The sequence below is a fragment of the Apostichopus japonicus genome, chromosome 20 (assembly GCF_037975245.1).
Source record: "Apostichopus japonicus isolate 1M-3 chromosome 20, ASM3797524v1, whole genome shotgun sequence".
Taxonomy (NCBI): Eukaryota; Metazoa; Echinodermata; class Holothuroidea; order Aspidochirotida; family Stichopodidae; genus Apostichopus; species Apostichopus japonicus.
Genome location: NC_092580.1, coordinates 34,381,306 through 34,393,657, shown reverse-complemented (window position 1 = coordinate 34,393,657; position 12,352 = coordinate 34,381,306). Strand labels below are relative to the sequence as shown.

General features: G+C 35.4%; 1 protein-coding gene across 4 annotated transcripts in view; it reads left to right on the top strand.

Annotated features, from left to right (window-relative positions):
- Positions 1 to 12,352, top strand: part of LOC139961097 (voltage-dependent calcium channel subunit alpha-2/delta-3-like) — a 132,895-nt gene that overhangs the window by 74,536 nt on the left and 46,007 nt on the right. For all 4 annotated transcript variants that reach the window (XM_071959984.1, XM_071959986.1, XM_071959985.1 and 1 more), the window contains 5 exons: positions 1,930 to 2,080; positions 3,116 to 3,190; positions 3,929 to 4,018; positions 8,686 to 8,793; positions 10,110 to 10,238. In XM_071959984.1, the coding sequence (XP_071816085.1) occupies positions 1,930 to 2,080; positions 3,116 to 3,190; positions 3,929 to 4,018; positions 8,686 to 8,793; positions 10,110 to 10,238 (553 nt within the window). The remainder of the gene's footprint in view (positions 1 to 1,929; positions 2,081 to 3,115; positions 3,191 to 3,928; positions 4,019 to 8,685; positions 8,794 to 10,109; positions 10,239 to 12,352) is intronic.

The window sequence follows — 12,352 nt, the reverse complement described above, 5'->3', positions numbered from 1 at the left end:
ATCCATGCACTGATCTGTATTCAGTATCCATGCACTGATCTGTATTCAGTATCCATGCACTGATCTGTATTCAGTACCCATGCACTGATCTGTATTCAGTATCCATGCACTGATCTGTATTCGGTACCCATGCATTGATGTATTCAGTACCCATGCACTGATGTATTCAGTACCCATACACTGATCTGTATTCAGTATCCATGCACTGATCTGTATTCAGTATCCATGCACTGATCTGCATTCAATACCCATGCACTGATCTGTATTCAGTATCCATGCCTACTGATCTGTATTCAGTATCCATGCCTACTGATCTGTATTCAGTATCCATGCCTATAATTTCCTTGGATAAAATCTCAGATGTTTAGCTTCAATACACAACTCTTTTGTTCAGATATACAGTGCCCATGCACAGATCTGTGTTAAGCATACAGTTCCAGATAAAAACCAAACTCGGCAAGAAGTTCTTTCATTTGCATCAAGCCAGATGTGTTTGCACCCATAGACTTGAGATTTATTCCATTGCAATTCATAGAAATAATGTGTGGCAAGTGATTAATGTCAGCAAACACACATCATATTTTGTCACTCCAGAGCCTCTCTGAAATTTTTTCAATCGTTGCAATTAAAGGAAAGATCATGGAAGGATTTCCAATCCAGTTTATTTGTCCCATGAGATGTATCAAGTTCAAGTAATTATTACCTCTCTACATTTCTGCATTTTTAGTCCAATCAGGCAACACCAACTTTACAACTGAAGCAAACAGACAGATGTGTGAAAATTTGATACACAGAGAAAAAGTAGTGCATTGTGGGTATTTCTATAATTTTGTAGAGATATATGATGCCATAGCTAGTTATCTACTTACCAACTCAGGTGTCATATGCTTTTGTTGTCATGGAAACAAAAGATTGCCTCTCATGTTTGAGCTGTCTTTGAAATGTCATAATGTAAGTACAAACAGATGACTACATTACTTGAAGAAAATCTACCGTCCTTACAATACATGCATCTCAGGGATCTCGCATTGTGGGACCAAAGGCATTCTGATTTGAAATTTTGTTTGGTCGCTAGGATATGACTGACTTGAATCACTTATTACCTGGAAGGCGGCTCTATGATACCGTACTCTAGAGCAAGAGTTGATTGTGCAAGTAGAAATCTTCGCTCGGTAATTAAACCGTGGTGACATGAAATCAATATACAGACCTGGAAAATACTACATTAGTCAGTATTAGCAAATATGTTTTATCCCCTAGCTGTATCCCTGAAATGGCGAGTCAGTGAACCTTCCTTTTAGCCTTGTGGGCATTCATCAGACTTCACCCTACTTCCCAAATCTCAGGACAACACAAGCCACTGCGGAAGGAATATTTGCTTTTTACATGATTATCAGAGCAGCATAGTAATATGTATTATTATTAAAAGCATAGTGGAGGGTTCTCTCTAGTGACATTAATAAAAGTTCAACTGCAGCTGTACTTAGCATGGATTAAATGTGCCTTGATAAGTAGTACCATCACATTCAACCATTAAAGAGGTCGTGAACTATATATGAGAATGTAATATTCACACTGAGTCAGCCAAATCTAAATGCAAGAAACTGTGAAATGAAACATAAATTTCAATGCTTTGTATGGAAACACCACCAAACTGATGGTCATGCCATAAATTTGTGGAACTGAAATTGTCTGTATTGGAGTTACTCTTTTAATAATAACCAATAAACTTAGAAATAGCCAAGTGATTAGACTTAGTGTTATCATGTGTTACCATGGTTGGTCCTATCATGGTGATATAATTGTGTGCATACCAAGAAATTCAATATAATAATACCTTGTTGTATGTTAATAGATGACTTTACATAGTTAATTGGATTGCTATAATTACTTTAAATGATGTTTATTTGATTTTTCCATAATTTGCAGGTACTCTCAGGCAGTAGCTCCCCCTAAGACTGTTCTCTTCATGGTGGATGTGAGTGGTAGCCAGACAGGCCTTGCCATTGGTATGACTCGATTGATGGTTAACAGCACCATCGACTCACTGGATGGCAACGATTTCTTCAACATTTTAACTGTAAGAGTTTTGACAATAATATTACAACACACACGAGGGTAGTTATAGTCATAGTAAGCATATTCTATAAACGTTTTCTTTCAATCATTTTAAGTTCCAAAAGTCAATTTGGAGGAGTTCAATTTCAAACAGTAATAATTTCCTCTTACCTGTCTCTGCACAATTGTCGTACTTTGTATGATACATGCATAAATGCTGCATTCCAGTACTTAAGTTTGTGAATGCAGCTTTGGAAATGTGATAATTTCATAAACTTCTACTGTAAGTGTTAGACTTTAAAGGAATTTCTGGTGGCTGAAGTCGATTGATAAAGAACAGTGGCTGAAAATATTCTGAGTCTTTAGTCCGCAACCGCATACTTTTAGAGTTTTGTATCATGAAGGTATTAATTTTCAAATTTTGCGATATTTTGTAAATGTTTTTGGCAACAGCAGAATAGATGATGTCATCGGGGCAATTCAGCTGAAATGTCAATTTGTCAATCATTTATCCACAGACAAGAAAGAATATTTCTACAAAAAATGATACAGTTTTGATGAAATTCTGAGTACAGAGAACTTTGACAGCTAAGCAATATACCACCAAATGTATCAGATTTCAAAGGAATGGGTTAGAAAGAATTTGGGTGGGAAGTGGGGTGTAATTTCTATACAGTATAAAGTCACAAGGAAGTATAATCAATGAAAGGCATAGCCTATCCCTCTGTATACCAGGACCTGTATCAACTGCAAGACAAATCATTTTTAATTAGTGAAAAAGGCACATATATCGAAATTTGTTGTTTCTCTTTTCATGATCAGAGTAATTTAGTTGACAGCTGAAATACCAGTATTTGATAGTCTTGATACTCTTACACTAAATTTGACTCAAGTCTCAGGTTTCACCAAACATTTTTTTTTTTTTGTGGAAGTATTTCCTTTATATGCAGTCGTCTTTGTTATGTTAACCTGGTATGGTGTCTAATCCAGAAACATCAACAAAGAGAGAGGTGGAGAGAGAAGTAAACCTGGATATATTGATTGATTTTTCTTTCAGTTTAATGACACTACCAAGGTGGTTGAAAGTTGCTATGAGAACACATTAGTGCAGGCTACCTATGAAAACAAAGAGGTAAGAAAATCTGATAAACTGAAGGAGGAGTAATCATGAAAGAGGCAGTTAATATAGGGAGCTATATCATACTGGTGCAACAGTATTGCAGCTGAAACTGAGAAGGAACAAATTAGTTGCATTATGCTAATCAACTGTACATTACTGATTTGTAAACATCTCCCTAGGATGGAGGTGTTCTGAAGTCAATGGTGGCTTCACATGCATTAGATATGCATGGTATTAAACAATAGAAAGCCTCCCTCGTCCTGCTCTGTTACTCTTCTGTTGTTATGGTTACCGTGCATGATTTAATAGGTCATTTGTTTCCTAGCTCTCTTTGCTCTCACTTGTAGAGATTTCTTAATGTAGATATCACCACCATCCAAATTTGAAAAAGTCTTTAGAGGCTGGAATTCTACTCTTAATTGTTATACTTCTGATGGGGCTGTCTTTATCAGTTGTGGTCTCAGAAGTAGAAATGTAGAAATGTACCTACCTCTGTATATTCTCTCAGTGAAAGCAGAATAACTGATTTGATGTAGACTAGTGAATCATCATTAAATAGCCACACATGGTTTATAAACTTTCCACAGACTTTCTAACGCTATATATTTTTTTTACAAAGCTAAACAGAAGGCCCTTGAAGGAGACAACTATCGCCAAATTTAAATGTTTTGAAAGATGTTCCTTAAGCTGTCAAATGTGACATTCATGTCTGTAAGAAATCTAACCATGGGTGTTTTTCTTTATTGCCAGTATATGAAAGGAAGGTTGCAGGCCATAGAACCACATGAAGAATCCAATGTGTGCAATGCTTTCGACAAGGCATTTGATGCATTGGCAAGGGTAAGGTACTGGCCTATTTGGAATGGGCTGTGAGTTATTTAATTAATACTGGAAGACATTTTGGGGTTTCCTTAAAGGAATTGTTTAGTGAAAAAATGGGATCCAGCCATTTGGGTCATATCATTTTTTGTCTTTGTATCACCCTAAGCCTTGCCCTGTGATGAATTTTACTTTCTGTGATAGAGTGCTTGAAATGTTGGCTTGTCCTACCAGAAAATTTGAATCTAACACTGACTTACGTCGAGACGTGATTGATCCGATCTCACTCTAAGCTTGGCCTTGATACAATAGACAGGAATGTGTACAGACTTTGCATACAGCTGTGAATCCAAAAATTGCAATAAGAACAAACATTCATCCTATCTGTATTCCCTGTACCTAAGTAGTCTAAGGTTGTATCATGTGATAGATGAACAAACATTCATCCTATTTGTACATATATAATTCCCTGTACCTAAGGTTGTATCATGTGATATAAGAACAAACATTCATCCTATCTGTATTCCCTGTACCTAAGTAGTCTAAGGTTGTATCATGTGATAGATGAACAAACATTCATCCTATTTGTACATATATAATTCCCTGTACCTAAGGTTGTATCATGTGATATAAGAACAAACATTCATCCTATCTGTATTCCCTGTACCTAAGTAGTCTAAGGTTGTATCATGTGATAGATGAACAAACATGCATCCTATCTGTACATATATAATTCCCTGTACCTAAGGTTGTATCATGTGATATAAGAACAAACATTCATCCTATCTGTATTCCCTGTACCTAAGTAGTCTAAGGTTGTATCATGTGATATAATAACAAACATTCATCCTATCTGTACATATATAATTCCCTGTACCTAAGTAGATTTAGGTTGTATCATGTGATATAAGAACAAACATTCATCCTATCTGTACATATATAATTCCCTGTACCTAAGTAGTCTAAGGTTGTACCATGTGATAAAAGAACAAAAAATACATCCTATCTGTACATATATAATTCCCTGTACCTAAGGTTGTATCATGTGATATAAGAACAAACATTCATCCTATCTGTATTCCCTGTACCTAAGTAGTCTAAGGTTGTATCATGTGATAGATGAACAAACATGCATCCTATCTGTACATATATAATTCCCTGTACCTAAGGTTGTATCATGTGATATAAGAACAAACATTCATCCTATCTGTATTCCCTGTACCTAAGTAGTCTAAGGTTGTATCATGTGATAGATGAACAAACATTCATCCTATCTGTACATATGTAGTTCCCTATACCTAAGTAGTCTAAGGTTGTATCATGTGATATAATAACAAACATTCATCCTATCTGTACATATATAATTCCCTGTACCTAAGTAGATTTAGGTTGTATCATGTTATATAAGAACAAACATTCATCCTATCTGTACATATATAATTCCCTGTACCTAAGTAGTCTAAGGTTGTATCATGTGATATAAGAACAAACATTCATCCTATCTGTACATATATAATTCCCTGTACCTAAGGTTGTATCATGTGATATAAGAACAAACATTCATCCTATCTGTATTCCCTGTACCTAAGTAGTCTAAGGTTGTATCATGTGATATAAGAACAAACATTCATCCTATCTGTACATATATAATTCCCTGTACCTAAGTAGTCTAAGGTTGTATCATGTGATATAAGAACAAACATTCATCCTATCTGTATTCCCTGTACCTAAGTAGTCTAAGGTTGTATCATGTGATAGATGAACAAACATTCATCCTATCTGTACATATGTAGTTACCTGTACCTAAGTAGTCTAAGGATGTATCATGTGATATAAGAACAAACATTTATCCTGCTTGCAGTTAGACACAATTTTAAATTTCGTAAATACATTATGGTTTGATTAAAATTTGTGTTCCCAAAGTGAAAATTCATATTCCTCCTTTTTATAACGGCACTAACTGCGATAATATTATTAAAGTTGCTCAAGTGTGATGTTATTCATACCCACACATTTCTGTAAAAGAAGATTGAATTAAATTAGGTTATAAAGTTAAGATAGGAATAACCAGGAAATCTGAAACAAGATAAATCCCCCCAAAAACTGATAATTCTGTGGTACAGGTATTTCCATGTGAAAGCTTAAGATAAAAACAAAAAGGTAGTTATATGACTATTTGCTGAGCATTTACAAACAATACCATATAGGTACTTTATGATGCATGATCTTAAAAATGAATTGACATTTGTTTACAATGTTCTACATGTAAAATGAAATTAACATATAGTTTGTGTGAATATCTGTCTTCCAACTCTGTAGTCACGGAAACCAATCTTTGAATGAATGTTTAAGTTGTGGTGTGATTAATACTATTGTATTCAATACCCTCTGTGCCCGCTGCATTCTACACTGAGTAGAAGTAGTGTCTAGTCCTAGTCACTCTGTAGATTAGAGTATCTAGGTGCCGAACTTGATGCCTTCCTTACAGATACAAACATGTGTGAAGGTATTCTGAAGAGGATAAATGACTGGCTCAAATCTCTGTACAGAAAAGAGCTATTTCTAACTCTGTTTGCAAAGAAACTTCTTGCCAGTGCCCTAATACAGTGTCATATTGATTATGTGTGCTGTCTTTGGTACATTAGTAAAATATCTATTGATAACGGAAGAGTCTGAGGATTTTATTTATGCTTTTAGCCAATGTTAGTGTCTTGCCTGCTTTATGATTTTTTGTTGTTGGTTTTTTCTCTTCATTCATTGTTTTATTGTTGAGAGTCTAAATTTTAAGAGCAATTATGGTGACAAAAGGGGATATCACAACAAAATAACCAAGCCTGACTCAATTGAAGATCTTCGTATTAATTATCTACTCATCATTTTCAAACTTTTGAAGTTTTTTCTGGCAAATTACTATACACTGCTATCCCTAGTTGTACTTCACTATACACTATGGCTTAAAATGCCTCAAATGTTCGACTGTTTTGTGAAACTAAAACCATGAATCTGGCTGTTGTTTTGTGACCTACATCTCCCCGATGTTAAAATATAGCCAGAGGGTTCGTTTTAACATTATTAAATTGCATCAAAAGTATGTCATACAAACACCACTGTATATCGTGGATGCTATACACAAAATCATGTGAGTGGTTTTACCAAGCAGCGCATGGAAGCTTTCAGTTATAGTGCATCCTACCTTTACAGTCGTTGATTCTTACATATAAACAGACCCACAAAACGTGCAATATTCTGTGTATTACAGATAAGATAGTGCAGCATGTATATTGTAAATTCTGCAGTGCTCTGTACCACCATGCAGAGGCCCCAAATCTTGTTTATAAAAATATTAAGTTGAGTGCAGTGAAAGCTACTATTAAAGCCTGCTTCAGCTCATCCTGTTATCAGATGCAAACTGAGTACATGTCCCAGTTATACTGGTATTGTCATTCCTATATAGATTAGCCTAGGATATTTGTGTCATGGATGCTAGGGATAAGGCAGTTATCTCATTACACTGCACAAGGTCAAAGAAATGAGTGGCTGATGAATTTATAAACCCATAGAGAGCCCCAGATGTAAGGTCTATTGTACTTTTTAAGAAACTTCACCCCAAGAAAAGCCTGCGCACAAATCCCAAACGACCCTATACATCCTCTCTACCATAGTCCCCATACACAAAGTGTCCCCCTAGTCCCCATACACAAAGTGTCCCCCCTAGTCCCCATACACAAAGTGTCCCCCTAGTCCCCATACACAAAGTGTCCCCCCTAGTCCCCATACACAAAGTGTCCCCCCTAGTCCCCATACACAAAGTGTTCCCCTAGTCCCCATACACAAAGTGTCCCCATTAGTCCCCATACACAGTGTCCCCCTAGTCCCCATACACAGTGTCCCCTAGTCCCCATACACAAAGTGTCCCCTAACATAAAGGTGTATGGTATGCTTCCATATGGTACCATACAGTTTGGTATGGTAGCCAGGTGCCTTGTGCGGTACCTTCTTTACAATCAATCACAAGTAAGCTGTATCCTCTTCAGAGCTTGTCCTACTACTGTCACAAGTCAGATTCAGAGAAATCTATACACAGGAGAAATGAATGAACGGTTGGTCTGACGAGTGACGATGTCAAAAGAATACAACTACAATCAATTTTAGGTTTTGTAAATCCTTATTATGCTTCTTGGATTTATACCATAAATATATATGTATATATATATATATATATATATATATATATATATATATATATATATATATATATATATATATATATATATATACATACAATAGAGTTACAAACATTAAACTTAAAACTCTTAGTTTATGTTGTCCTTGTATTTATTATGCCATCTCGACTCTGGCGCAAATAAACAGTTTTAAATGGCGGGAATGAGTTGGTGGGTATAATCGACTGGCACGATATGGTTTATGTCACTTGTGTATGTGTCGATGTTTGGAGTGGGTGGTACACCCTTGATGTAACCACGGACAAATGTAAAAACACGGGAGGTTGGTCCTGAAACAGGACCAAGGTAGATTATCTCTTATTTATGTTTACCTGTGTTCTCATTCCGATAGCCAATAAAGTAAATTAAGTCACTCGGAATATTGTGACGGTATTTATTAGTGTTTTGTGAAAGTAAGGGAAAATAAAACGAAAATAAGATTGTGATAATTCTATTCCATTACAGATGAGAGGAGGCGCAGGCAACAACTGCAGTGAAACTATCATGCTCTTCACAGACGGAGTAGAGTTTACTTGTGAAGAAGTCTTTCAAGCGAGGAACGCAAATAAAAGTGTAAGTAAGCAGTAAATTTTTAAATTTTTCTTGAACTGTCTCAACTGTTACTGCGTGGTGCAATCATGTGGTGAAAGTGAATGGATGTTTGGTAGTTAGTCACAGGATGCGAAATTTTCAAATAGATGCATACATTACAATGATAAATGCTTCATTTCCCTGGTTTCAAAATAGGTCAACATTAATTGACCCAATTTGTGGTGCATAGCCGAACCAATGTTGTTACAGATAAGTACTAACTGTAGCTTTATATATTCCCTTGTACTCTTGTTGTTACCAGCCAAAGGTTCTTGCACTCAATTTGTTGTTGATAGTGTTTGAAGTATAGTGAATCATCTTTAACATTTGCTGTCGCATGTTTTCCATTTAAACTTATTTTGACTGGTTATATGTTCATTCTGTTCTAGTGTAAGTTATATTGAGTATTAAGACAGCTATAGGAGTGCATTTAGCTGGGCTTAAATCCTTACAATCCAAGTCATGATCTAGAAGAGAGACTCAGTGTTTATTGGAAATGTTTTGTCAAGGAACAACAAAGTTGTTTTGACGTCATGTTTATTGGTAGTGTCTTTAATCATTCAGTTCACATTGAGCTGTCATGCTGATGGATAACACACTTCTGGTTACCGTTTACCAACAACCAAAGCACTCACGTGTGATGTAGACGTTTTATTAGTTGTTTGAGATGTTTATTCCAACTGCAGGTGTACGAGTCACTAACAATCTCTCTGTTCCTGTCAAGGACAGTAAATGCTTATGTGTCAGAAGTCACTAACAACCTCTCTGTTCCTGTCAATGACAGTAAATGCTTATGAGTCAGAAGTCACTATCAATCTCTCTGTTCCTGTCAAAGACAGTAAATGCTTATGTGTCAGAAGTCACTAACAATCTCTCTGTTCCTGTCAATGACAGTAAAGGGTTAACTGTCAGAAGTCACTAACAATCTCTCTGTTCCTGCCAATGACAGTAAATGCTTAACTGTCAGAAGTCACTAACAATCTCTCTGTTCCTGTCAATGACAGTAAAGGGTTAACTGTCAGAAGTCACTAACAATCTCTCTGTTCCTGTCAATGACAGTAAATGCTTATGTATCAGAAGTCACTAAAAATCTATCTGTTCCTGTCAATGACAGTAAAAGGTCTCCAATTCATTTTCTTCAGTTTTTGTGTCAGAAGTCGCTAACATTCTCTTTGTTTCTGTCAACTTTGCAGTAAATGCTTCACTCCTTACGTGGCTGATTGGTCATTAGGTGTCCATTTTGCTACATATGGACTTTGCCAGTTAAACATTTCCTTTTGTTTGTTATGTCATTTCAGGTAAGAGTCTTCACATATCTTCTGGGTGAATTGGTCCAGCATGCTAAAATCTTACAGAGAATCGCCTGCAACAACCATGGAATGTACTCTCGCATCCGAGTCCGGTCGGATGTACCAGAAACAGTGGCGGTAATTCTGAAGTTGATTATTATTTTGATTCAGGTTCCTTTAACATTTCATACGAAATGTTCAGATTTTCAAGTGGTTTTTAGATATTGAGTTATAAGCACAAGCAGTCTAGTATGCAGTAATTTTTGCTTGTTATTTTTGCTGAATATTCAGTGATTAATCCTAGTACTCACTGTTACCCATACGAAACAAATGAAATAAAAGATACCAGAATATTTATAACGTTTCAAAGTGCATTGATAATTGTACCAGGTGTATTTGTTAAGTTGCATAATTACAGTGTATGGATAGGAGGACAGAAATGTATTGTACTTTAATATGAGGAGCATATGAAAGGTGCTGGTAATACTACTATTGAGTATGTTGTAGATTAAGAATAGAAATAACCATATAGGTATGGTGTATGGTATAGCTCTGTTGTACATTAAGGATAGAAATAACCCTATAGGTATGGTGTATGGTATAGCTCTGTTGTAGATTAAGAATAGAAATAACCATAAAGGTATGGTGTATGGTATAGCTCTTTTGTACATTAAGGATAGAAATAACCATATAGGTATGGTGTATGGTATAGCTCTGTTGTACATTAAGGATAGAAATAACCATAAAGGTATGGTGTATGGTATAGCTCTCTTGTACATTAAGGATAGAAATAACCATATAGGTATGGTGTATGGTATAGCTCTTTTGTACATTAAGGATAGAAATAACCATATAGGTATGGTGTATGGTATAGCTCTTTTGTACATTAAGGATAGAAATAACCATATAGGTATGGTGTATGGTATAGCTCTGTTGTACATTAAGGATAGAAATAACCATATAGGTATGGTGTATGGTATCGCTCTGTTGTACATTTAGGATAGAAATAACCATATAGGTATTGTGTATGGTATAGCTCTTTTGTACATTAAGAGTAGAAATAACCATATAGGTTGGGTGTATGGTATAGCTCTTTTGTACATTAAGGATAGAAATAACCATATAGGTATGGTGTGTGGTATAGCTCTGTTGTACATTAAGGATAGAAATAACCATATAGGTATGGTGTATGGTATCGCTCTGTTGTACATTAAGGATAGAAATAACCATATAGGTATGGTGTATGGTATAGCTCTGTTGTACATTAAGAGTAGAAATAACCATATAGGTTGGGTGTATGGTATAGCTCTTTTGTACATTAAGGATAGAAATAACCATATAGGTATGGTGTGTGGTATAGCTCTGTTGTACATTAAGGATAGAAATAACCATATAGGTATTGTGTATGGTATAGCTCTTTGGTACATTAAGGATAGAAATAACCATATAGGTTGGGTGTATGGTATAGCTCTGTTGTACATTAATGATAGAAATAACCATATAGGTATGGTGTATGGTATAGCTTTGTTTTACATTAAGGATAGAAATAACCATGTAGGTATGGTGTATGGTATAGCTCTGTTGTACATTAAGGATAGAAATAACCATATAGGTTGGGTGTATGGTATAGCTCTGTTGTACATTAATGATAGAAATAACCATATAGGTATGGTGTATGGTATAGCTTTGTTTTACATTAAGGATAGAAATAACCATATAGGTATGGTGTATGGTATCGCTCTGTTGTACATTAAGGATAGAAATAACCATATAGGTATGGTGTATGGTATAGCTCTGTTGTACATTAAGAGTAGAAATAACCATATAGGTTGGGTGTATGGTATAGCTCTTTTGTACATTAAGGATAGAAATAACCATATAGGTATGGTGTGTGGTATAGCTCTGTTGTACATTAAGGATAGAAATAACCATATAGGTATTGTGTATGGTATAGCTCTTTTGTACATTAAGGATAGAAATAACCATATAGGTTGGGTGTATGGTATAGCTCTGTTGTACATTAATGATAGAAATAACCATATAGGTATGGTGTATGGTATAGCTTTGTTTTACATTAAGGATAGAAATAACCATGTTGGTATGGTGTATGGTATAGCTCTGTTGTACATTAAGGATAGAAATAACCATATAGGTTGGGTGTATGGTATAGCTCTGTTGTACATTAATGATAGAAATAACCATATAGGTATGGTGTATGGTATAGCTTTGTTTACATTAAGGATAGAAATAAC